The 27,263-nt window shown below is 42.7% G+C and overlaps 2 protein-coding genes across 2 annotated transcripts; one reads left to right on the plus strand and one right to left on the minus strand.

Moving 5' to 3' along the window:
- The first annotated feature begins 430 nt into the window (after positions 1–430).
- On the plus strand, positions 431–11,028 carry apobec2a (apolipoprotein B mRNA editing enzyme, catalytic polypeptide-like 2a). Its single transcript, XM_064965795.1, has 4 exons — positions 431–1,112; positions 3,906–4,130; positions 5,765–6,073; positions 10,252–11,028. Exons 1-3 carry the CDS (start codon positions 754–756, stop codon positions 6,066–6,068), a joined length of 888 nt encoding a protein of 295 aa, XP_064821867.1. The 5' UTR covers positions 431–753; the 3' UTR covers positions 6,069–6,073; positions 10,252–11,028.
- A 1,390-nt stretch (positions 11,029–12,418) lies between these two features.
- pth4 (parathyroid hormone 4) lies at positions 12,419–13,157 on the minus strand. The gene is made up of 2 exons (XM_064955719.1): positions 13,016–13,157; positions 12,419–12,732 (listed from the first exon to the last, which is right to left on the minus strand). Exons 1-2 carry the CDS (start codon positions 13,099–13,101, stop codon positions 12,432–12,434), a joined length of 387 nt encoding a protein of 128 aa, XP_064811791.1. The 5' UTR covers positions 13,102–13,157; the 3' UTR covers positions 12,419–12,431.
- Between the last annotated feature and the right edge of the window lie 14,106 nt (positions 13,158–27,263).

Below are 27,263 nucleotides of genomic sequence, written 5' to 3' on the forward strand. Positions count from 1 at the left end.
CTTTAGTTTATTTGGTAAATATTTTCTTAACTCTTCCTGAACTGCCCTGTTGGTTAAGGGCTTGTAAGTAAGCATTTCATGGTAAGGTCTACCCTTGTGACAAATAGAGTTTGATTTGATTTGTTCCAAATGTTTTGTACACTCAGTGTACAAACCCGGCTCCCCACTTCCATCTTTATAACCATCCCCCTGCAATAACAAACACATTAATCAAGGCTCTCATGTTACATCGTACACAATAAATCCCTATCAAGCCCTTGCCCCCCCTTGGGGTCCCTCCCCGCTTCCCCCTTCCTCCTGCCACAACAGAGGGGCATCAGGGGGGAGTTAGGGCCGATCCCATCCCCCTGGGTCTTTTAATAGACCTGGCTGGAGTTAGAGCAGCAGCTGCCGGAGTGTGTCTGCACCACCTCTCCCCTGTCCCTGTCTGTCCCCTTATCTTGCTTTCTCTCTCCCTCTCTCTCTCTCTCTCTGTGTCTCTGTCTCTCTTTCTCTCTCTCGTTCCCTCTCATTCCTTCTCTCTCTCTCTCTACTACCCCTCCTCTCTCTTTCTCTCAACCCCACTCCTCATCTCTCTCTCTTTCTCTCTGCTACCCCCTTCCTCTATCTCTCCGGAACTCTCCTGTCCTCTTTCCCCTATCTCTGCTTCAACCCCCAAACCCTTACCACCTCCCCTTCTCACACACACTCAACTGCACACCTCACAATCACACACACCTCACACACAGGACTACCATTCCCGGACCAGTCACCATGGCCGACAAGAAGGGCGCTGCTGCCAGCAGCAAACTGTTGGTGAGGAAGAAAGAGAGGACGACAAAGACAGCGGTGACTGTGGAGGTCAAGAAAGAGGTCAAGAAAGAGGTGAAGACGGAGATGAAGACGGAGATGAAGAGGGAGGTGAAGAGGGAGGTGAAGTCGAGTTTAGTGAAGAAGGAGGAGAAGGTCTTGGCAGTGGGGGAGAAAGTGGAGGGGAACGGAGATGTCCCAATGGAAGAGGGAGCCACAGCTAACGAAGACGTGGCTAACGGGGAAGCGGCGGCGGCTAAAGCTAACGGAGCAAATGGGGAGTACGAACCCATTGAGCTGCCCCCCTGGGAGATCATCGAAGGGTGGGTGACAACAGATACCATGTGTGTGCGTGCTGTACGTCTGTTGTCGGCAGTTGGTGTGCTGTCATTCTCATTTCATTATACATACAGTGCCAGGGACTTGCCTTTCATATCATTAATATTCAAGTCTTGTTTCCTACAATACAGCTGAGTAGTTACATAGTAGTTACCAAAGTACAGAGTAACTTACTACTCTATATAGCAGTTACTATGTTCAACTGAGTAATAACGTAGTTGTTACCAAAGTAGGCATAAAGAACTGAATGTAAAAGTGTTGCCAAATGACCTTTAGAGGGATGGCGAGGGTTACTTTTCCTACTCTGGAGAGAAAGATCCACTGTCATTCCAACATGACAGGAAGAAATGGCTTTAGAACGTTGTGAAACACTGAAAGATATTGTCGAACATTGTGGAATGTTCTACAACTCTGTTGAACTCTGGAATGTTCACAGTGGTTTTGTTGTGTCTGTCCATACGACTCAACATTGTGACAGCAATGAAACGCTTAACTAAGTGGTCAAATGTTAGGTAGGAACATAGCCACTGAGTTTTACCATAAAGTCAAATTAAATCCAAAATGAAGGCATACTGTTTTGGATTGTTTCCAACCCATTGAGGCCAGACAGAAAATGTAGGGAAGTTCCATTATCATTACCTTCACAGTGATGTCTGAGGACTTAAATATGCCTCCACAGATTTCAACCGGCCCAGTCATTGGTTATCCACCAGAGGCCTGGATAGTAAAGTTGCACAGTCATTGGTTGATCATCTGTGAGTTTGTGTGTTAGCGTGGTGGGTCATGTTGCAGTAGTGAGGGGCTTGGTTCAGATATAGCTCAGGTGGATTTTTCCATTCTGAGATGATCTGTGTTTGGGTTCCTGTTTAGGGTGAGATTTAAGGGTCTTGGTTTCGGAGGTCATCTTGGGGCTGAAGGGCCCAGAGACCGGAAATACCTTCTGATTTTGTTTTTATCACCCCTCCATCTGGTGGATCTGTTGTCATTCTTTGGGTACGGCTGTGATGGAGGTTACATTTGTTAACACTGCAACAAATGGAATATAGATGGTGCATATGTTGCGAAACCAAAGGGATAAAGTGTAATACTTTCCAGTCACCCACTTTGCATGCGTTTCAGCTATGTTTTTGTTTTATTACTTCAGATGTGTTGTCTTCTTGAAAGTGTCCTGACTTGGTTCAAACCAGCATGACAATATAAAAGGAACACAATCAAAACTAGCACAACAACAAGGAAGGAAGGAAGGAACAAGAAATGAGAAAAGAGTCATTCTCCATATTTTTGGGAAAGGGCTTCTGTGTCTGTGAGTGTCACATCTGGTAGAGCCCAGCCTGACTAATAGGAGATCTGCTAGTCAAAGGGGATTAAGACACCGTGATGAGTTTGAAACACACGGCCCTCTTAAAAAAGGACAGGCCCAAACAACAAACCCTCAGCCATGTCTGTGGACAGAGCCTACGCATTACTTGTGTATTCACTTCACAGTTGACTCAAGACATCCATTAAAAGCCTCCGTTAGACACACAAAATAGCTGACTCATAATCAAAACATTTGAACTGGGTCAGGTTTCCGGAATGCCTGTCATGATATGAAACCTGCCTTCCAGAGAGAACTCCTGAAGAGCTGTGACAGCTTGGGAAATAAATGATCGTAAAAGTAGTATGCACTTCTTCTAGTTTATGGTGAGGCACTAAAACTATTGTATTCAACAAGCGACTGTTCCCCTTCACTATCTGACTACATCACAATATACAGTAGCATAGATTATTACTCGACAGGGTAAAAGTGGAAATACAATTGAGATAGATGAGCACAAATATGAGCTTTTTGCTCTTGATTTTGGGACTAGGGCAATGATAAAGGTTAAGAATAGGGTTTGTGAATAGAGTTGTGTCCATAGCTAGATAGTGTAGTCCTGTCCAGTTAGTACCAACCACGTACCGTACCAATGGGGTGATCTTGAGCACTTCGGGCCACACAAAGCCCTGGACCGCCATGGTTAATTTTGATGTGGGTCATTGAGTCAGAGGGCTAAAAATACAGAGCTGGCATTCCACGCTAAGCCACACCAATACCCTAAAATTAGTCCTGCGTACCCACTGTCTGTCTGATATAAGACATCATTTTTTATAATATACATTTTTTTACCCCTTTTTCTCCCCAATTGGTAGTTACAGTCTTGTCTCATCACTGCAACTCCCGTACGGACTCAGGAGAGGCAAAGGTCGAGGCACATGCGTTCTCCGAAACACAACACAACAAGGCCGCAGTGCTCCTTGACACAATGCCCACTTAACCATGAAGCCAGCCGCACCAATGTGTCAGAGGAAACACCTTACACCTGGCGACCATGTCAGTGTGCACTGTCACTAGCCTGCCACGGGAGTCTCTGGTGCGCAATGGGATAACAATATCCCTGCCGGCCAAACCCTCCCATTACCCGGACGACACTGGGCCAATTCTACACCGCCCCATGGGTCCCCTGGTCACGGCTGGCTGTGATTGAGCCTGGACTCGAAACCAGAATCTCTAGTGGCACAGCTAGCACCTGCGATGCAGTGCCTTAGACCACTGCGCCACTTGGGAGGCCCTTATAGGAGTGATTCTGTAATGATAACTATAACATTTGCACTCTTAGAATAAACACTTCTATATATATACGTTTGGGTTGACAAAATGTTCCAAGGTTAAATAACCTTGAATAGAGACCTGAAGGTAGAGAACCCTTCTCCCATTTGTTAAATTAAACCCATCCCCATATTCCCTCTCCATCCAGGGACCGCATCGACCCGTTCCAATTCAAGTTCCAGTTCAAGAACGTGGAGTACTCGTCAGGTCGTAACAAGACGTTCCTGTGTTACCTGGTGGACAAAGGGAAGGCTGATGCCGGTCTGATGAGAGGTTACCTGGAGGATGAACACTCAGGAGCCCACGCTGAGCAGGCCTTCTTCCTCCAGACTCTCCCAGACTACGACCCTGCTGTCAAATACACTATCACCTGGTACGTACACTACAGGTCAAAAGTTTTAGAATGCCTACTCATTCAAGGGTTTTTCTTTATTTTTACAATTTTCTCCATTGTAGAATAATAGTGAAGATGTGAAAATTATGAAATAACATATGGAATCATGTAGTAACCAAAAAAGTATTAAGAAAACTTCTGAAGCCAGCTAAACAGTTATAAAAATGATGGATATTAAACATTTAGGTACATATAAGTGTCTTATATCAGTTGAAAGCTTATATTCTTGTTAATCTTACTGTACTATCCGATTTACAGTAGCTATTACAGCGAAAATATGCCATGCGATTGTTTGAGGATGGCGCCCCACATCATAATATTTCTCAACTGGCACAGGTTTCATAAATTTACAAACAGCGATGAAATATTCGCTTACTTTTTGAAGTCAGTTTAGTTAGCGCCATCGATTTGAGTAATCCACTCGTTCAACATGCAGAGAAAGGAATTTGAAAATCTACCACTAAACTTTGTTTCAACAAGTCAAAATATGTTTCTATTATACTCCTCAGATACCCTAAAATTGTATCAAACTATATTCATTCTTACAGAAAGAAGTATGTTCAGTAGGAAACAAATTTTAGCAGGTGCATCCTGTCTTCATGGCGCACGCAAACACAAGACTGTGTCCTTGTACTAAAACTGATATTTATTTTTTGTTTTGGAAGTTACAAGCCTGAAACCTTGAACATAGACTTCTGACACCCTGTGGAAACCATAGGAATTGCATCCTGGGAGCTAATTTTCAGTATGCCCTTGGTCTCTCTCAAAAAACTTCTGGTTGTTTTTTCTTTAGATTTTCTCCTACCATATCTTTTGTGTTATTTTCTCTTCCATTATGTTAATATTTCTACAAACTTCAAATTGTTGTCTTTCCAATGGTGCCAATTATATGCATATCCTGGCTTTACGGCCTGAGCTACAGGCAGTTTACTTTGGGCACGTCATTCAGGCGGAGATTGAGAAAAAAGGAGCCTAGCCCAAAGAAGTTTTAAGAAAAACCCTTAAATGAGTAGATGTTCTAAAACTTTTGACCGTTAGCTTTCAGTATCTCTCGAATACATTGTCACCTGATATGTATCTCTCAAATACATTGTAACCTGGGACATATCTCTCAAATACACTGTAACCTGTGAAATATCGCTCAAATACACTGTAACCTGGTACATATCTCTCAAATACACTGTAACCTGGGACGTATCTACAGTATTTCCCAGTCAAGTACACTGTCACCTGGTACGTATCTCTCAAACACACTTTCTCCTAGTACATATCTATCAAATACACTATAATCTGGGACATATTTCTCAAATACACTGTAACCTGTGACATATCGCTCAAATACATGGTCTCCTGGTACATATCTCTCAGACACATATCTGTGAAATACACCTGGTAACGATTGGCCAAACACACAGTCACCTGGTCCATATCTCTCAAATATACCGTGACCTATGAAATCTCTCTCAAATACACTGTCACGTCCATACAGTATCTCCGCAGATAGCTGTGACTCGTTTCACAGAAATTTAGCAGCATTTAATGAAACAATTACAACCCTAACTATGACCTCATCATCTGTGCCTAATTCAACTTTACCTTCTCCCCTGTCCCAGGTACATGTCATCCAGTCCCTGTGCGGTCTGCGCAGCTAAGATCGCAGAGGCCCTTCAGGCCAGGAAGAGCATCAAGATGACTCTCTTCTCAGCCCGGCTGTTTGAGTGGGAGGATCAAGACATCCAAGCGGGGCTGAATGCTCTGTCTCAAGCAGGGTGCAAGCTGAGGATGATGAAACCCATGGACTTCACCTATGTCTGGGACACTTTTGTGGAGAATGACGACCTAACGTTCACCCCCTGGGAGGACTGCCAGGACAACTACGAGTACTACCACGAGAAACTGGCAGACATCATGCAGTGACTACAGTGAGTTAATGTAGTGTTACTGTAGTATGACTAGAGAATCTGGCCGATATCATGCTGTTATTGCTGTGAGTTACTGTGGTATTACTGTGGTACAGTGGTCACCAACCGGTCGAACACGATCAACTGGTCGACCTTCAAGGCATTCCTAGTAGATCACCAAACATTTCTGTAGAAAAGCCAACGATTAAAGGCTTGCTCTCCTTTTGTTCTTCGTGCTGCACTGCTGGCGGTAGGTGCACTTGATTCAGAAGCCCTGCATACTGGGTAGGCAAGGTGTTCCCATTTTGAATCATTTCATTTGTCTGAAAAGAAAAACTCTGCCTACACGGCAGCCTGGGAGATCTGTGCCTAACTCCAGTGGATCTACTTTGCTGGCCAATTGGATATCTCAAATTACTGTGCATACCTACAGCTTCCATGACCCCGTCCACAGCAAAGTGTGATGCTGGGCCACGTGAGATTTCGTAACTGTCAAAAAACACAGCAAAGAGAGCCTGCCAAATATAGCAAAGAGCTGCAGTTTTTATGAGTGAGTTCATGTCTAAGTTTTATTCAACACTGTCAACACTGTTTCTATTCAACACTATTACAAAACTTAAAACAAGCTTCTCTCTACTTCCACTCCCGCTGCAATGTATGCGAAGCCAAGTTTATAGATAGCCCTGCATTTGTATTATTATTAGGAGCTCGTCGTGTCTATTTTAATATCGAGGAGTATTTCACTTTCTCTGGTCATAGGAACAACATGAATTTGTGCCTGAGGCGGTGTGACTCGAGGTTCGCCTTCAGGTGGAAGACTGTGTCTTCTCTCTAGTCAGTCTCACTGGAGGAAAGAGCAGGGACTGTGAGAGGCAGACCCTCTGCTGCTCTCCCCCTCCCTCAAGACTAATGCCATTGTCGTGTCTTTACTATCATTTACTGAAGACTGATAGTTTTTATCAAAGATTCTCTGTAATTACTTACTATGCGATCAACTGATTAATCACGTCACTAATTAACTATGAAATCGGGGCACCAAGGAAAAATATTCAGATTACAAAGTTATAATTTCCTAAAATAACTCTTCAGATATTTTATCTGATCAATTAGTCTTCAAATTAATTAATTATTTACTTTACCTCACGTTAGTCTCATTCCAAACGTCGTCCCCACCTCTTCAAGGAATACCTAGAATAGGATAAGTAATCCTTCTCACCCCCCCCCCTTAAATGATTTAGATGCACTATTGTAAAGTGGCTGTTCCACTGGATGTCAGAAGGTGAATTCACCAATTTGTAAGTCGCTCTGGATAAGAGCGTCTGCTAAATGACTTAAATGTAATGTAATGTAATGTAATTTGTTGGTTATCTGCACGAACCCAGTCTTCACTATGAGTCATCCATACATCAATTGTCTTAAATCATTTATTTATTACTAACTAAGTAATTCACAGAAATGCATAAACAAACAAACAAAGGTAAATGTAATGATAGGAGGATGTGCCCTAGTGGGCTAAACCGGCATGGCGGCTTGTTAGACAAAGGAGAAGTGGGGGTCAACTAAGAAGTCACTACAGAGTTAATAATTATAACAATTAAAATGCTAATCCTTTACACATGAACGCTCACTCATTCGAGAACAATTGCAATCAATATATATATTTACGCTCAGTGTGTCGTCTTGATGGCTGGTGAAAAGTCTTTATTTTGTAGAATTGTCCGTCTCTCTCCCTCTCTCTCTCTGTCTTGGTTAGAGGGGATAGTTCAAAGTGACATTTGTTATAGAATGGATGTTTCGGCGGTTGTCGTTCTTCGCGTTCAATGATACCGAATTCCTAGCTGCAGACTAGTAATTAATATCAAAGACTTGTTCTCATTCTGTCGGTATCGATAGTCTAAGAGTTTAACCACGTGGTATGGTTAAAAGATTCATCAATGGTCTGCAACCTTTAGCCATCTCGTAATTGAGGAAAGCTCGGTCTGGTGATAATTTCTCAAAGTTGGGTTTTATTCGGAATGGCAGGAAAGGGCTGTCCCAGGATGTCTGAATGGATGTTTCGGCGGTTGTCGTTCTTCGCGTTCAATGATACCGAATTCCTAGCTGCAGACTAGTAATTAGGTTTGGGCTCAGGGGCGGTCCTCTGATTTAGTTCAAATCCAATTCCCTTTTTGAGCTTTCCTTCATTAAACAGGCCAAAATCACATTGTAAAATTGTGTAAACAGTATCATACTCACTCATTCACCTTATACAACAATTAGATGTAAACCTTATATCTGGGGCTATTATATAAACAGCGTTATGGTAATGTGGCCACACCGTCTCCCATGAGCTTCCCAAGTTGTGACAAACGGACCAGTTTGTAGCTGGATTCTTCACCGATCTTTTACACTTTCTCCAGAACATGAAATTTGTTCGTACCTCTGTGAGTTCTGTGAGGTGGAAGGATTTCCTTTGTTTCCATGAAAAACTACTCTCTATAACTGTGTGTTGATGAGGTCTTCTCAGGAATTTACGACCTCCTCTAGTTGAAGGAGGCAAGGAAAGGGGATGGGCTTGCTATACCCGAAGAGGCCAATGTTATGACACCATGTTCAAATGATTACGTATATATTTTTATTTAACTAGTCAAGTCAGTTAAGAACAAATTCCTATTCACAGTGACGGCCTAACCCAGACAATGCTGTGCCAATTTGCACCGCCCTATGGGACTCCCAATCACACCCAGATGTGGTGCAGCCTGGATTCGAACCAGGGAGTGTAGTGACACCTTTTGCACTGAGACACAGTGCCTTAGACTGCTGTGCCACTCGGGAGCCCGATTGGCAACTCGGATATCTCAGACTTCCGACTTCAGTGCATTCAAGACATCTGGGAACTCAGACCGACCTGAAGTTCACTGTTGTCATGATTTTGTTTTTTTCCCAGCTCTCTTGAAAGCACCATGACCATCAGACCAGGTACCACCAGAACAGCAAAATAAAAAAGCAAATGATCTGCAAATTATTTATATTTATGCTCAACTGTGCCTCGCGACTTCTACACCAACTGATCTATTTTGTTATCACATTTAATATGGTCTGAGAATAACAATATTGGCAGGCCAGGTATATAGTTAATAATATTCTGTGATAATGTATGAGGCCTACTGCACAAACCACATTCCTACAGAACTGTTTTCTGAGCAGTAGAGCTCACCTTGCTTTTTGACTGTGAAAGTGATCTTGACTCAGAAATTGTTGGTGAACACTGCTATAGTACAACTAGATACACTGACTGACATCATCCAGTGATCACAGTGAGTTACTGTAATATTATTGTAGTATAACTAAAGATAAACTGGCTGACATCATGCAGTGATCACAGTGAGTTACTGTAATATTACTGTATAACTAAAGAGAAACTGGCTGATATCATGCAGTCATCACATTGGGTGGAGGGAGAGGAACACACATATAGGCCATAGGCCAACATATGCACACTTATGCAGGCACAAATACACATGCAGGTATTCAGGGATGCAGTCATTGATCTCAGAAATGTGTATTTTTCTCATGCAAAACCAGTGAGGGGCCAGAACATTGAAGCCAACGAGGATGACGCCAGAGAGAAAGACAAACAGATACAGTTACTGTTTTCCCCTGGCTGCTGCCTAATGGGGGCAGCTGCTAACATTTCTGGTGAGACTGGAAGAGGCAGAGGAGAAAGGAAGAGACAGGGGAGGTATGGAGAGACAGGGGAGGTGGGGAAAAGCAGGGAAAGCAGGAAGGTAAGGAAAAGCTGGAAAAGACAGATCAGGTAGGGGGCAGGGAGAGGCAGAGGGAGGCAGGGGGGAAGCAGAGAGGTGCCTTGGGAGGGAGGCTGGAGATACAGGGGAAGGCAGGGGTATACATGGAGGCAGGGTGTCGATAAGCATTGAATGTTAGGGCCACGAGAAGGGGTGGAAGAGTCATCAATCAGCCTCATAACCAGTCAGTGTGGGATTAAGGCCCGGAGACTTGAAGTTTAGCTTCAACCCTGGGGTTCTGATCCTCAGAGAAAGCCTAAAGGTTAGAGTCAACAGAGCGTGATGTGTAGTATTCCTGTCTTTCCGATGAAGCGATATCAATAACTTTTGAGTTGCTGTGGATTTCAATGCTCGCTCATTCCCTCCTCTCTCTCTCTCTCTTTTTCTCTCTGTCTCTGTTGCTCTCTCTCTCAGGAATGTTGTCAGCCCAGAATTATCCCATCACCTGCCACCTCCACTATCTAAGGTCCTCAGTGATGTGCACAGGACTCAACCAATCAGAGGGCAGTTTGTGTGCTTGTGCGTCATGCCGTCCTGCTGTGTTTGTTTGCCTTTATGAAGCCAGTTCCAGACCACCTCCTCCACATGGAACTCTGTCCCAGCTTCCACTCTCTATTCTGGGGTTGTCCTCACAAGACACATGGATCTGTGGATCAATCCTCAACCTCAAGATAACAGCTTTGCAATTATGTACTATTGGTTATAATTCAAGTATAAAAATGTATTTTATTACAATTTAAGTTATAATAATTCATCCTTCTCCTTCTGTCCTGAAAGGACGTTTCATAACTGCACCAATGTTGCCTCTGTCATCCAGAGGACTAGAATGATATTCTATGCATGAATATTCACATATTGTTAATGACAATACCCCAAACTGTTAAGTTCTAGAGAATTAACAGATATGTTTATTGTTATTAGGAGTAATTCAACATTTGTGAGTTATGAGATACGTTCAATATCTTTTACACATTTTAATGTAGCAAAAAACAACAACATTAATGTTACTTGGTGTTCGTTTTAAATAGTGATTGAATGATCCAACATTTCGTACAGAAAGAATGAATAGAGATTGTAGCGTCGCATGAGCACATGATTTCAACTTCAAGATTATATCGATCTGCCTGTAGACATTTAAGCAAAGTACATTATTTATACACAGTGAAAATAAAGAAGTGTGGAGTTTTAAAAGTGTTGTCTTTTTCTCATTTTTAAGTCATTGTTAGCACAAAGAGAGCTGACAATTTGGATTTGAAATAAATGTGGTTGACCCCTTTTTTCTTGTTGTGACAACTAAAGCCATCTACTTCCCTTTAAATGATACTTCCCCCGGTCTACAAGTTTCCCTATAATCATCTCCACTAATAGGTTTAAAACCCAGTTAGAATCCATGGAACTCTGAGAGCAGAAACCCTTGGCTGTTGAGTTGTCCAGCCTACTCTTAAGAGGACTGCCTCTAGTGTCCTGATGGGACAACCGAGCGCCAATCAGCCACTATTTACAGATTAGAGTGGTTCTATAATAGAGGGGTTCTATTAAAAGACTGTGGAATGTTTGTCGCACAATATTTACAGCACTGATACACTGGGAATATGTGAACGACCAGCAGAGGCAGGGGAGTCAAAGCAATCTGCAGATATTTCTGGGTCTCGGTTAATAAAGAAGTTCAACAGAACATTAGAGTAAATTAAGAATCAATTAAGAATGATTGCGATCATCATCAGCAGATAAAGAAAAAGTATTTTAATGAGACGACCATGCATTGTTGCATACAGCACTAGTTGACATTTACAGTACATCTTCACAGAGATCCAACCTGGTCTCAGAGCATTTAGTATTATTCTGCATGTAAATCCAAGTCACTCCATTTAGTATGATAAGCTACCTTTCATATCATATGTATTCATTTGTGGATGTCCATCACCCATTTCATATTATTTGTTACAAATTAAAATTCATATTATGTGTTACGAATTTACAAAATGTACAATATGTTATGAATTTGAAAAACATACAATATGTTATATTTTTCAAAATGTATGATATGTTACGAATTCTAACCAGGTATCTAACGTTAGTTAGCTGGCTAAAGTTAGCTAGAATAGGGGTTGAGGTTAGAGTTTAGTTGAGGAGTTAGGTAAAAGGGTTAAGGTTATAGTTAGGGTTAGGTTTAGCTAAAAGGGTTAAGGTTAGGGGAACGATCAGCTAAAAGGGTTAGGGGAAGTAGCTAAAATGTAGTAAGTAGTTGAAAGTTGCTAATTAGCAAAAATGCTCAAGTTGTCCTTGATGACAATCAAACTCGCAACCTTAAGATTGCTAGACATTCACGTTACACGCCCACCCACCATACTTCAGTTTATTTGAGTGTCCCGGATTTACATTTACTATGTTACGTCTAGTCTATGAGACCAGGCTGAGAGATCTGATGGGTGAAAAACATGCCAAAAATAGCAGGCTCAAAGCAGATACCCATGAATAAAAGTCATGGTCTGTTTTACTTTCATGTGCAGACTTTTAGTAGGCTAACATACTCATTGACAATCAAAGCAGCAACACAGAATGCGAAATAGAGATGGTTCGGTTAGTTGCGGGGTCTATGGTTCCCCCTCAGACAGGTCCATGAGGTTGGGGCTGAAGAAGTTTTTCATAAGTCTCTCCAGTGACCCCTTGTGGTCCCCAGATTGTAAGCCAGCAGAGTGTGGTTTGAGGGCAGGGGAGAGGCCCGGGGTGTGGCCCCGCATGGGGTTGAGTACGGTGGGGGGCAACAGGGAGGAGGAGCGGGTCTGGGCAGTGTGGAGACCCTCCATGGCACTGGACAACCAGATGAGTCTCTTCAGGCTCTGGATGGTCCTGCCACGGTCATGCATCAGCTGGTGCTCCGTTACCGCTCGCCTGCTGGAGTGGAGAGGAGGGGAGGAGTGGAGGAAAGAGGGGTGAGGGGGGGCATAGATATGTATTATTGAGCAGGGAGGGAGAGTAGCACAGTAATATCTTCTGGAAAATAATGTGATAGAATGATGCTTAAGGAGGAGAGACAAGGAGGAGAGAGCTGTAGTGTGTAGTTTGCGCGCAACAAATACAAGGTGTGAAAAATAGACTTCATGAACTTTCAGCATGCCTAAAAGTATATATAAAAAAACAATAAAGGAATTAACTTTAAGAGGAACCAGAGACTTACCTTTCATTCTCCTGACAGTGACCGACTGTGAAGACGACAAGAACCATGACAGCAACGGCCTGCACATGCTTTTGGGATACCAGCATCGTCTGCAGAGATCAAACGTTCACAAAAACTTCATGTAATTCCTCAACTCACTGGGGCCATTCTTGCGAACATTAGAAAAAGTTTCATTTCAAACGTTTTCTGCGTCTCAAAATGCGCGTCAGCCAATTAAAACCGTTGAAGTAGTTGCACGTGATCAAACGCTACATGTTAGCTGTTCCCATTACATAACCTGGCACATGTATCCCCATGCTAACCTGAGCAGTGACAGTGAATATTTCCTGTAACAAATTCTGCATCCTTGACTAGTGTAACAGGTTGATGTGTGTTGTTCTTGAATACAGCCTTCTGCCTGTGTCAGTCAAAGGTGTACCTCGTTCTATTTCAGGGCGTGATTCTAAAATCTGTGCTTAACTTTTGTTTCAGAGTATACCCTAACAATGGTAAAGGCTGGCATGTCATAGGAGGATGGGAGAGGTGCCCATGGTGTAGCGAAAATTGATTTTAATCATTAGTGATGTTCTATGGTGCCCATCTCCGTTGGTGCCGCTCTCCTTCTCCCCTGGCGTGCCCTCCTGGGTTGTTGGTATGTTTTGTATGTTGGCCGGAGTTAAACAACTTAAATGTGATAGCTTGATTATTTAATAATGGGTGGTGATGATGATTTAACTGATCAGAAGATTCTTTACAGAGTGGAAGGCGCGGAAGATGTTCCAGTCTAAACTTTCTATTGTGAATTACATAGATGTTTGTTTTATACCTGGTCTGTTAATTCCCATGCTCCACATTTAAAGAACCTATGTTTTAGTTTCGGTAAATCCCCCACTTTATGTTTGACGACAGTCGGCAGAGAACGGAGCATTGGAATATTTTAAGCGTTAAATTAAATCATTTGTAAGTAATCTTTTTTATTATAGACATGGGATAACTATAGTTTGAAGTATGCTTTGTGGAATGTAATGATTGAATCGGTGGAACAAATAGCTTCGTTTGAGGAACCTACATATTTGTGGAATGAGTATGCTATTCCAATCTGTCTGACCGTCCTATTTGAAGAGTTTCAAATCTAAAACAAAAGACAAGGTGGGATATTTTAGTGTTTGCACAATTCATTATACGAGAATTGGCGGTGGAAACGCTTTCATGCGCAGATATTGATATAATAACCATCATATCGAAGTAAACTTGGAGTCACCTAATGACATTTTGTGTGGTCCTCGTACTACGACTCGGGATGAAATGCCGTTTTAATAGGCTACAGATGAACTAAATTATGATGAACATTACAAGATGGTGAAAATGCAAGGAGATGAGCTTGATGCACCTTTCCAATAAATATCGAGGGTCTTATTCTGGTGACATGATAATCGATCTTTGGCTGCCATTTGATAAATTGGAATAATCTCGCTCTCTTTTAACAAGTTTAGATGTTTTTTCGGCCAGCTAACTTGTCTATATAAAATATGTTAGCTGACATGGGCTAATTGCCTATACTATCAAACTGCTGACGCACAACCAAATTTAGAAATGGCACCTTGTTTATTCTACTCTCGTTACTCGCAACAGTAATTTGAGGCCTGTACTGGGGGTAGGTGGGGGTTTGGTTGAACCGAGGGCCTTCAAAAGGGGGGCCAGTTGCCCATCCCACTTATACCCGCAAGCAGTTGGCTAGAGCGCATCTGCCAATAGCAGTGGGCACGTTTGTTATATGACGCAAAAATTTGTTCCGTTAGACAAACATTGGCAGTAGAATGACCTATGGAGATTGCATGGCTGTGTGCTCGATTTTATACACTTGTCAGCAATGGGTGTGGCTGAAATAGCCAAGTCCACTCATTTGAATGGGTGTCCACATACAGTGCATTCGGAAAGTATTCAGACCCCTTGACTTTTTCTAAATTTTGTTACGTTACAGCCTTATTCTAAAATTGATTAACTTGTTTTTTTCCCTCTTCAATCTACTCACAATACCCCATAATGACAAAGCGAAAACAGGTTTTTAGAAATGTTTGCAAATGCATGCAGCAAAGACAGAAATACCTAATTTACATATGTATTCAGTCCCTTTGTTATGAGACTTGAAATTGAGCTCAGGTGCAGCCGTTTTCCATTGATCATCCTTGGGATGTTTCTGCAACTTGATTGGAGTCCACTTGTGGTAAATTCAATTGATTGGGCATGATCTGGAAAGGCACACACACTTGTCTATATAAAGGTCTCACAGTTTACAGTGCGTGTCAGAGCAAAAACTAAGCCATGAGGTCGAAGGCATTGTCTGTAGAGCCCCTGAGACAGGATTGTGTCAAGGCACAGATCTGTGGAAGGGTACCAAAACATTTCTGCAGCATTGAAGGTCTCCAAGAACACAGTGGACCTCCATCATTCTTAAATGGAAGAAGGTTGGAACCATCAAGTCTCTTCCTAGAGCTGGCCGCCCAGCCAAACTGAACAATCGGGCCTGTACAGTAGAGTGGCCAGACGGAAGCCAGTCCTCAGTAAAAGGCATATGACAGCCAGCTTGAAGTTTGCCAAAAGCCACCTCTGGTCTGATGAAACCAAGATAGAACTCTTTGGCCTGTATGCCAAGTTTGGAGGAAACGTGGTATCATCCCTACAGTGAAGCATGGTGGTGGCAGCATCATGCAGTGGGGATGTTTTTCAGTGGCATTGACTGGGAGACTAGTCAGGATCAAGGGAAAGATGAACGGAGCAAAGTATAGAGAGCTCCATGATGAAAACCAGCTCCAGAGTGCTCAGGACCTCAGACTGGGGCGAAGGTTCACCTTCCAACAGGACAACGACCCTAAGCCAAGACAACGCAGGAGTGGCTTCGGGACAAGTCTCTGAATGTCCTTGAGTGGCCCAGCCAAAGCCTGGACTTGAAACTGATCTAACATCTCTGAAAATAGCTGTGCAGCAATGTTCCCCATCCAACCTGACAGAGCTTGAGAGGATCTGCAGAGAATAATGGGAAAAACTCCCCAAATACAGGTCTGCCAAACTTGTAGCTTCATACCCAAGAAGACTCTATACACATATATATTTTTATACCTTTATACCTATGTACATTTTAGTGCTAAATGGATATTGATTGCTGCATTGTTGGGTTTGGAGCTTGCAATTAAGGCATTTCACTGTACTTGTGAACATGACATTTTAAAACATATCTGGAAAGCTGCATTTCATTTTATGATACCTGAACATACTGAACAGTGTAATTTAAAGCCATTGGCAAAATTTGCAAACAGTAATTTGGATGATGAACAAAAACCACTTTGAACGTCTTTGTTCATCTGAGGGCAAGTGTTCTTGTTTCAAACACACTATGCCATCTTTAGAGATCGGTTACTCAGAATACAAAGTAACATGATTTTCAACCTACCTTGGCTGTAGTCAGGGCCAGATTACAAAACACCCCCCCCCCCCAAAAAAAATGGTTATGGGGGGCCCCCAGATGGCATATGCTAGCAAAATGTGTAAAATTACAGGATTACAACTTTCTCAACCCCATGGTAAAATGTGTAGGAGAACCAAAACTTTGCTTTAAAATGGAAAAATTCTCTCAGCTTCCTGTCAAAATGTGAACAAAAGCATGGGATGAGCTATAAAACAATACTATTTTTTTCTGCCCAATGGTAAAAAGTGTAAAATTGCAGGATATTAGCCGTTTTCCAAAAAAAAAGTCTGTGCCTCGGGGCCTCAAATGCTGTAGTCCGGCACTGGCAGTAGTTGATTCAAGCAGGCAGTCACCCTTTCAAGACTTAATAGCCATGCTTTGTTACTGTTAGCATTCTCAGTAACACTTTACATTGTTATATAATACTTTGGTAATTGCATAGCAATGAGCTGAGAGTACACAAGGAATAGTGACTGTAATAATGTCATTATTATGCGATTTCCAAAGTCCTATGCCACAATGTTTCTAATGTAATCAAAGTTACTACACATGTATAAGAACTTTATGTCAAGTGTTACTGTATTACCTTTGTCTCACTCATTATGAAAATATATCTGTTAGTCATTTTGACGCTACAAGTGGTCTGTACTAGTGTTGAGGTGATTCCATTCCCTCATGTATTGTGCTTATGATCATAGATTTAGACTAATTCAACTAACTGTTGTAGTTTTGGTAGCCATCAATTACACCGTTTTCTCATTCAAATAACTTAAATATATTCAAAATATTATTTGTTTTTCTGAGACCTGTATTTTAATATAATTTTTTGGGTTGCCTATTAGTTAACTTTATATAAACTATTGTATTGGTCAGTGGCGATTTTAGCATGTAAAACTTTGTGGGGGATTTTTTTCATTTTTTGATGCACACCGGCAAAGCCACTACACTACACATCATAACACTAAACAATGCATGAATTGCACTATAATGGTGACAAACCATGCCAACAAACTGTTAGGGTTTACATAAAACTGTCCCAACAGCAGTCCCAACAACTTACCACTGCTACACCTGGCTTTCAGCGGAGCCTTGTCTGGCAGCGAAACAGTTAATTCAGCCTCATTCACTTCCTGGCATATTACATGATTTATGCAGCAGCATACACTACACCTCTGGACTCACAATGTTTTGCAATGCTCACTTGAACAGGAAGGTGTGGTGGCGGTCCTTCGTGGGAAAATTTTGTCATCAAACTTTGTCATCAAAGTCTGGCATTCTCTGGATTTATGGTGCTTTCAAGACAACTGGGAACTCAGGATTGAATCACGATGACGTCAGTTAACTTCAGGTCGGAGCTCTAGAAAGAGGTCCGAGTTCCCGACTTGCAATTCAGAGTTGGATGACCATTCAAAAAGTATTTTCCCAGTGGAAGCTAGTTTTTTTCAGAGTTTCCAGTTGTCTTGAACTCACTGAAGTCTGAGATTTGCAGTTGTTTTGAGCACGGCAGAAGTAATTCTGGACTGACAGCATGGCCAATGTTGAATGTTAATCCTTTTAAGCTTGGAGAAGAGACCCTTAAAACCAGACTTGGACCACACACCCACTCCATTGAATAGCAGTTTAGTGATTGCTGTACAATGCTTGTAGTTAGCCAATGATTCCTTCCAAACCACTCTTTGTGAATTTATGATTTCCAACTTGTTGTGTATTGTTTGTGTCCAATGGCCGATGAGCACCGATACAGTTTATCTATTATTTCTCTTCATATGACAAGAAATGAAAAGGATTTGCCAGTAGATTGTCTAGATTCAGGGTGACGAATGCTAGCTAAGATTTGATTTTGAAAGTATGATGTCCAATCAAAGCTACTGTAGATATGTGACTTTACATCATTTTATCTGTTGCCAATGACTTTGAGCCTTCTTGGATGGGCATTTTCGAGCTCTATCCGTAGATTTTACGGTGACGTAGTGTCCCCATGAGTGACAGAACACTGAGCCAATCACAGCACAACATTACCAACCCCTAGGCTCTGTCATTTCCGCTGGCTGCCCCACCACCACAGAAAGCACTGAGCTAGGCTGAAACACCTGCATTTTGGAGATTCCTTACACAAGAAAGCAAAAAAGAGACCATGTTTGTATGCGGCTTTATTAACTCAATGATTTGAATTTTTTTACATTATTTGCAAACGGATTAATTCCAAACTAACGTGCAAAACAGACACTAAAAATATATATATTTTTTAGCTAAACAGGTTTGGCTCAAAACAGTTGCTCTTATCCACCTGCCCTTGACGACGGGTCGCAACTGGTATTGGTGCATTTTGATTTTGTGTGCGGCCTTGGGTTGGCCTTGGTTTTAGGGATCCTCTGAAGCCTGGTGTCCCGCTGTGGTGTTTGGGTGAGTGGGATTGAGATGCGTTAAGGAGCGGTACTTGGCACGGTTGTTTCCATAATTCCATCACAGTGTGTGTGGCTTGTGGCCTGGCCGCTGGGTAAGTAGGTTGGAGGTGTCAGGTTGGAGGTGTCACTGCCATGTGGGAAGTTGGAGGGGATGTTGCTGAGAAGAGTGCTTCTCTGTTACGGAGTTTATGGCTGCCTCAGTGACAAAACACGGTTGAGCATAGAGGGACTGGGCTCTTCGTTCGGTTGTGGGGTGCAGGCCGAGAAATGGCCCATGCCATCAGTGTAACCAATGAGCGCGTAAGAGCCGCTACATGGTCAATCTGACGTCGTCTGCAGTGGCCGTGTAGCATTTACTGAGATGCGGTTTCGGCAGAAGTCAGAGCATTCTTACTTCTTGTGTTTCGCATAGCTGTTGCAAAGGGAGTTGCCAAGGAAGTGAGTTTGTGTTTATACAGAACCTCCCGCCCTCATCTACCATCAACCAGTCATGTCGATACTGAGCTATACGGATTGTTACAAAATGTGGGAGACACTTGACGATTAAGAACGAAGCACGAACCCCAAGTACGGAGCCTCCAGATCGCATTTCCAGAGCAAGCATAACTTGGCTTCAAGTGGCTGACGAGGAGCTCCAGTAAGTAGGCCTACTATTGTTAACATTTGGCAACTGATCCTATGCACCAAGTATTTTTTTAAATATAATTATGAAGATGAAACAAATGATCTATGAAGATAACTGTGCCAGTGTGTGCAAGAGAATAGGGTATGATGCATTATAGAATCTGGCGAGCGACAGTACCAGTCAAAAGTTTGGACACACTTACTCATGCAAAGGTTTTTCTTTATTTTTACTAGGGTAGCCTAGTGGTTAGAGCGTTGGTCTTGTAACCGGAAATTTGCAAGTTCAAACCCCCAAGCTGACAAGGTACAAATCTGTCATTCTGCCCCTGAACAGGCAGATAACCCACTGTTCCTAGGCCGTCATGGAAAATAAGAATTTGTTCTTAACTGACTTGCCTGGTTAAATAAAGGTTAAAAAAAATGTAGTAACCAAAAAAGTGTTAGATTTTATATTTGAGGTTCATCAAAGTAGCCACCCTTTGCCTTCATGACAGCTTTGCGCACTCTTGACCTTCTCTCAACCAGCTTCATGAGATAGTCACCTGGAATACATTTCAATTAACAGATGTGCCTTGTTAAAAGTTAATTTGTGGAATTTCTTTCCCTCTTAATGCATTTGAGCCCATCAGTTATGTGACCAGGTAGGGTTGGGATACAGAAGAAATCCCTATTTGGTAAAAGACCAAGTCCATTTTAATGACAAGAACAGCTCAAATAAGCAAAGAGAAATGACAGCCCATCATTACTTTAAGACATGAAGGTCAGTCAATCTGGAAAATTTCAGGAACTTTAAGTTTCTTCAAGTGCAGTCACAAAAACCATCAAGTGCTATGATGAAACTGGCTCTTATGAGGACCGCCACAGAAAAGGATAGGTTCATTAGTTACCAGCTTCAGAAATTGCAGCCATAATAAATGCTTCACAGAGTTCAAGTAACAGACACATCTCAACATCAACTGTTCAGAGGAGATTGTGTGAATCAGGCCTTCATGGTCAATTTGCTGCAAAGAAACCACTACTAAAGGACACCAGTAAGAAGAGGCTTGCCTGGGCCAAGAAACACAAGCAGTGGACATTAGACCGGAGGAAATCTGTCCTTTGGTCTGATGAGCCAAAATATGAGATTTTTGGTTCCAACCACCGTGTCTTTGTGAGATGAGGAGTGGGTTAACGGATTATCTCTGCATGTTTGGTTCCCCACCGTAAAGTATGGAGGAGGAGGTGTGATGGTGTGGGGGTGCTTTTCTGGTGACACTGTGATTTATTTGGAATTCAAGGCACACTTAACCAACATGGCTACCACAGCATTCTGCAGCGATATGCTATCCCATCTGGTTTGCACTTAGTGGAACTATCATTTGTTTTTCAACAGGACAATGACCCAAAACACTTCCAGGCTATGTAAGGGCTATATGACCAAGAAGGAGAGTGATGGAGTGCTGCATCAGATGGCCTGGCCTCCACACTGACCCGACCTCAACCCAATTGAGATGAGGATGAGTTGGACCGCTGAGTGAAGGAACAGCAGCCGACAAGTGCTCAGCATACAGTATGTGGGAACTCCTTCAAGACTGTTGGAAAAGCATTCCAGGTGAAGCTGGTTGAGAGAATGCCAAGATTGTGCAAAGCTGTCATCAAGGCAAAGGGTGGCAAATTTGAAGAATCTCAAATATACAATATATTTTGATTTGTTTAACACCTTTTTGGTTACTACATGATTCCTTGTGTTATTTCATAGTTTTGAAGTCTTCACTATTATTCCACAACGTAGAAAAGTCAAACTAATGAAAACCCTTGAATGAGTAGGTGTGTCTGTTACGTTCGTTGGATGAATTAGACCAAGGTGCAGCGTTGTAGGCGAACATCTTACTTACCGCGAGTGAGGTAGCACAGGACATACTGGACTGAGGAGGCGCACTGGAGGCCTGAGGCGTGGGACCGGTACAGGTGGCACCAGGCTGGTGACACACACCTCAGGGTGAGTTCGGGGAGGTAGCACAGGACGTACTGGGCTGTGGAGGCGTACATCAGAGCGAGTGCGGGGAGCAGGGTCAGGACGTACCGGACTGGTGACACGTACTTCAGGGCGAGTACGAGGAGGAGACACAGAACGTACCGGACTGGGGAGGCGCACTGGAGGCCTGATGCGTGGGACCGGCCCAGATTGCACCGGACTGGTGACACACTCCTCCAAATGCCTACGTTGCCGCATACTCCTCGCCAACTCCATTCTTCGGTATCCCTCCTCGCACAGTTCTACTGAATCCCAGACGGGCTCTGGCACTCTCCTTGGGTCGGTCGACCACCTCTCTACCTCCCCCAGGTTGTCTCTGGTTCACACCTCGGTCGGTCGACCTTTGGGCTGCCTTTGTGGACGCGAACCCCGGTGTTGTCGTTGTTCCTCCCTCGCTGCCTCCGTCTGCTCCCATGGAAGGCGATCCCTTCCAGCCATGACCTCCTCCCACGTCCAGGATCCTTTACCATCCAAGATATCCTCCCATGTCCAGGATGTCTGCTCCTCCTGGCCACACTGCTTGGTCCGTTTGTGGTGGGATCTTCTGTTACGTTCGTTGGATGAATTAGACCAAGGTGCAGCATGGTAGGTGAACATCTTACTTTATTTAAAATGAACACCGAAAAACCAACAAAATGAACGTAAAGTTCTGCAGGCTACACAGCACCTATACAAAATCAAGATCCCACAAACTAAAGGGGGGTAAAAGGCTGCCTAAGTATGATCCCCAATCAGAGACAACGATAGACAGCTGCCTCTGATTGGGAACCGTACCAGGCCAAACAAAGAAATAGGAAAACTAGAATGCCCACCCAAATCACACCCCGACCTAACCAAATAGAGAAATAAAAAGGCTCTCTAAGGTGACAGTGATGAAACTTTTGACTGGTACTGCGTATGGTTATGGTTCCCAAGTGAACTGACTGGTGATGAGAAGCTGGAGAAAATATGAAGAAACAAGAAGTTGACGAGATTGCATACCTTTTCGCTCTGTCTTTTTGCATGGTGGTTTGATATTTACTATCCCTTAAGTATCTCGAGTGTGCCTTTTGCATGTTATTTTATGACCAAACCTTTATTTATGTGATGTGTTTTTGCATTATTACCCTTTAGCCTTATTTTATCCTTATTTCTTTCGGAGATTTTGAGTAGAGTGCTTATTTGACTTTGTGTCGAATATGAGGACACATTCCAAAATTAGGGTGGAAGGGATTGGAGTTTGTTGTGGTTCTTGAACACAGCCTCCTGCCTCTGTCAGTCACAGGTGCACCTCAATCTAATAATAAAAAAAGTAAGTCGATAGATGCGCCTGTGGCCTGTGAGTCAAACAGTAACATCATTTTGGATATTGAAGTCAAGGACCATATCACCTCCACCCTACCTGACACCCTAGACCCACTCCAATTTGCTTACCGCTCAAATAGGTCCACAGACGATGCAATCTCAACCACACTGCACACTGCCCTAACCCATCTGGACAAGAGGAATACCTATGTGAGAATGCTGTTCATCGACTACAGCTCGGCATTCAACACCATAGTATCCTCCAAGCTCGTCATCAAGCTCGAGACCCTGGGTCTCGACCCCGCCCTGTGCAACTGGGTACTGGACTTCCTGACGGGCCGCCCCCAGGTGGTGAGGGTAGGTAACAACATCTCCTCCCCGCTGATCCTCAACACTGGGGCCCCACAAGGGTGCGTTCTGAGCCCTCTCCTGTACTCCCTGTTCACCCACGACTGCGTGGCCACGCACGCCTCCAACTCAATCATCAAGTTTGCGGACGACACAACAGTGGTAAGCTTGATTACCAACAACGACGAGACGGCCTACAGGGAGGAGGTGATGGCCCTCGGAGTGTGGTGTCAGGAAAATAACCTCACACTCAACGTCAACAAAACTAAGGAGATGATTGTGGACTTCAGGAAACAGCAGAGGGAATACCCCCCTATCCACATCGATGGAACAGTAGTGGAGAGAGTAGCAAGTTTTAAGTTCCTCGGCATACACGTCACAGACAAACTGAATTGGTCCACTCACACAGACAGCATCGTGAAGAAGGCGCAGCAGCGCCTCTTCAACCTCAGGAGGCTGAAGAAATTCGGCTTGTCACCAAAAGCACTCACAAACTTCTACAGATGCACAATCGAGAGCATCCTGGCGGGCTGTATCACCGCCTGGTACGGCAACTGCTCCGCCCTCAACCGTAAGGCTCTCCAGAGGGTAGTGAGGTCTGCACAACGCATCACCGGGGGCAAACTACCTGCCCTCCAGGACACCTACACCACCCGATGTTACAGGAAGGCCATAAAGATCATCAAGGACATCAACCACCCGAGCCACTGCCTGTTCACCTCGCTATCATCCAGAAGGCGAGGTCAGTACAGGTGCATCAAAGCTGGGACCGAGAGACTGAAAAACAGCTTCTATCTCAAGGCCATCAGACTGTTAAACAGCCACCATTAACATTGAGTGGCTGCTGCCAACACACTGACACAACTCCAGCCACTTTAATAATGGGAATTGATGGGAAATGATGTAAATATATCACTAGCCACTTTAAACAATGCTACCTTATATAATGTTACTTACCCTACATTATTCATCTCATATGCATACGTATATACTGTACTCTATATCATCGACTGCATCCTTATGTAATACATGTATCACTAGCCACTTTAACTATGCCACTTTGTTTTCATACTCATCTCATATGTATATACTGTACTCGATACCATCTACTGTATCTTGCCTATGCTGCTCTGTACCATCACTCATTCATATATCCTTATGTACATATTCTTTATCCCCTTACACTGTGTATAAGACAGTAGTTTAGGAATTGTTAGTTAGATTACTTGTTGGTTATTACTGCATTGTCGGAACTAGAAGCACAAGCATTTCGCTACACTCGCATTAACATCTGCTAACCATGTGTATGTGACAAATAACATTCGATTTGATTTGATTTGAATAGCTCTCCATGTCTTTATGCTAGAGCCTTACCATTTGATGGATTGGCTGCAGCTCAATCACCAATATAAAGATTGCTTTCACAATCCCCATGTCAGGCACAATGTTATCTGCACATGAGAGGATTCGGACAATACATTTGTCACAATCGTCTATAAAATCTGAACCGTTTGAGCTACAAACTAATAAGTCACCAATATTGAAAGGTATTCAGGGGAGTCAACTGAAGGTAACCCATTAAATGGCAAAGTGCATAGGGGGTCAAAAGTGACACAAATAAAGTTACCCAACATGGGTTTAAAACTATTTTTTTTCCTGAGTTTTCATATCTCGCAGATATAGGACAGACACTTTAAAATCTTATTCCTAAGGATTTATTTGACTGTTTTTCCATGTACAAATGTGTTATTCAATGTGTTTCTATGAGCTACAGCAGTAAAGGCCAACGTTTCATCATTTTTGTCCTTTAAAAACAAATGGCAAAATGATCCATTTTATGACCATCATCATACAATCATCAAACAATTACATATGTTAGCTTCGTATATAAAAGGCTTAGACCTACCGGCGCTGTTGGTATAAAAGCTGTGATTTTCTTTTGTTTCAGGGGCTCACCTAACATTGTAAAGACTGGCATGTCATGGGAGGACGGGAGCAGTGACCACGGTGTAGCTCAAATGGAGGTGTTTAATGTTCAATGGCAAGAATGCCCGTCTCCATTGGTGCCGCTCTCCTTCTCCCTTGACATGCCCTCCTGGGTTGTTGGTATGCAGGTTTTGTACGTTGGCCAGAGTTCAACAGAACTTAAATGTGATACCTCGATTATTGAATGACGATGATCAAATTGATGACGGCATAACTCTGATTCCTTGTCCAGAAGATTCTGTGCAGAGCGCTAAGCGCTGAAGATGATTGTTCCAGTCTAAGCTTTCTATTAGTCCTATTATGAATCAAATCTATATTTGTGTATTATACCTGGCCTGTTTATTCCCAGGCTCTACTCCTGATTTGAAGAACTTGGTGTTGAAGTTAAGTCCTGAGGACTTCCCGCTCGTGTATAACAAAGGCGGTGTAGTATTGGCTACGGGAATAGATATTTAGGTGTAAATCCCCCGCGCTACACCAGGCTACTACTAAAATGAGACAAAATTCTAAAAGGCATGTTTTCACATATGACAAAATCTGTTTCGCACACAATCCATGTACTTTAATGAAAAAAAAACAACCCATAAAGGTCTACACAACATTTAAATTTATCGTACATCATTAACCATGGGTTCCAGCCCCCCCCCCATCAGCCATTTTCTTTTTTTTTTTAAGGAAAACACTGTTCACTTCTGGCCCTCGACGCTTGATTCAAATAACGTATATGTGGCTAAGTGGGTGATTATAATAGTGGATATAACATGTTGTATACGTAATTGTAGGCCTTAACATCTACGTAATATAGCCTATAGTAGAGATCATAGTATAGTAGAGGTCATTTAGATAGCATTGCCAGTAGCCTATGTGTTGGTCTGCAAGAGGGACTCCAGCAAGAAGCTCCTCATTAAATGTATTTGTAATCTTCATTTACAAGGTTTTGGCAGCACTTCTCTTCTCAACACACTAACACAATAAGTGTCATCATACATTTCAAAGAAAAAAATAAATACATATATGAGTTTTGAGCCCATGCCACAATCTGCAACAATTTCAAAGAGCTCGGCACTCTATACAGAGTTCTGTTGGAGAAGTCAGTCAAGCACGCATAATCTCATTGTTCGGATTATCACAACGTGCCGTTGGACTTCTGTTAAGGGTGCTTTCGTGAACGAATGTTGGATCAGGTCCAACTATGCCAACCATTTTATTTGGCTGATATGAGATTTGAACCGGATATAATCCCGGCCAGCTGTGCAGGTTAGCACAGAGCTCTGTTGGGAATAGCTAAAGAATATATTTGATCACTTGCAGCTACGTCAACAATTGTAATTAGCTGATGCACATTTTGAGACGGAGAAAATTGTTTAAACTTAAACTTTTTCTAATGTTCGCAAGCAATGGCCCAAATTTATTTTGCATCTGCATCCTACTGTATCTCTGCCTCTATTTGCATATTCCTTTGAGAACGAGCAACATTTTCGGTGTTCTAATGTTAATCCATCGTTTAGGTGTTAATCTGTTCATCATCAATCAAACTCTCAGAAACACAAAAAAAATACATGTTGACTCTTAGTAATTACCAACAGGAGTAATACAGAGTTTGTTTGCATAGCCCTTAGAGAACACACAGTTTGGGAAACTCTTTTTTTTAATAAAATGATGTCAGGCAGACATACATGGTAATAGCAGATACTGTGAAATAATGTTGAAATGTAATAACAGACTTGACACATTTAAAATGAGTTACCAAAATAATGACTACGTAGTCACTCAACTCACACTTCACAAAATAACGTATGATACATTCCTGAAACACAGTTAGTACACACGCCCAGAAATCAAGAATCTCTAGTCAGTAATGGTCAATTCTAATTTGATCTCTAGCCAGTTTACCTGTGGGGAAATTAGAAGGTATCAAGATGTACTTACATATTCCCTGATACAGCTACAGTCTTCCCTGATTCCTTAGACTCTTACTGTATTAGCCCCCAGAGAGGGTGACATTAACCTTTTATACCTCTCCCTGACACACGCCTGCACACACACCATAGCTGACCTCACACATACACCCACACCCCTCGTTAATTAGGCTACACAGTCACACGTCACACTGCTAAAGATAAAATGTCACTCCATTTTTTCCCT

The sequence above is a fragment of the Oncorhynchus masou genome, chromosome 5, assembly GCF_036934945.1.
Source record: "Oncorhynchus masou masou isolate Uvic2021 chromosome 5, UVic_Omas_1.1, whole genome shotgun sequence".
NCBI lineage: Eukaryota > Metazoa > Chordata > Actinopteri > Salmoniformes > Salmonidae > Oncorhynchus > Oncorhynchus masou.

What these genes read in the sequence shown, in the direction of transcription:
- apobec2a (XM_064965795.1), top strand. Translation starts at nt 754, where the DNA reads ATGGCCGACAAGAAGGGCGCTGCTGCCAGCAGCAAACTGTTGGTGAGG. An exon ending in CCCTGGGAGATCATCGAAGG is followed by an intron (nt 1,113 to 3,905) that starts GTGGGTGACAAC and finishes CTCTCCATCCAG; the next exon opens with GGACCGCATCGACCCGTTCC. An exon ending in GTCAAATACACTATCACCTG is followed by an intron (nt 4,131 to 5,764) that starts GTACGTACACTA and finishes CCCCTGTCCCAG; the next exon opens with GTACATGTCATCCAGTCCCT.
- pth4 (XM_064955719.1), bottom strand. Translation starts at nt 13,101, where the DNA reads ATGCTGGTATCCCAAAAGCATGTGCAGGCCGTTGCTGTCATGGTTCTT. An exon ending in CACTGTCAGGAGAATGAAAG is followed by an intron (nt 12,733 to 13,015) that starts GTAAGTCTCTGG and finishes TCTCCACTCCAG; the next exon opens with CAGGCGAGCGGTAACGGAGC.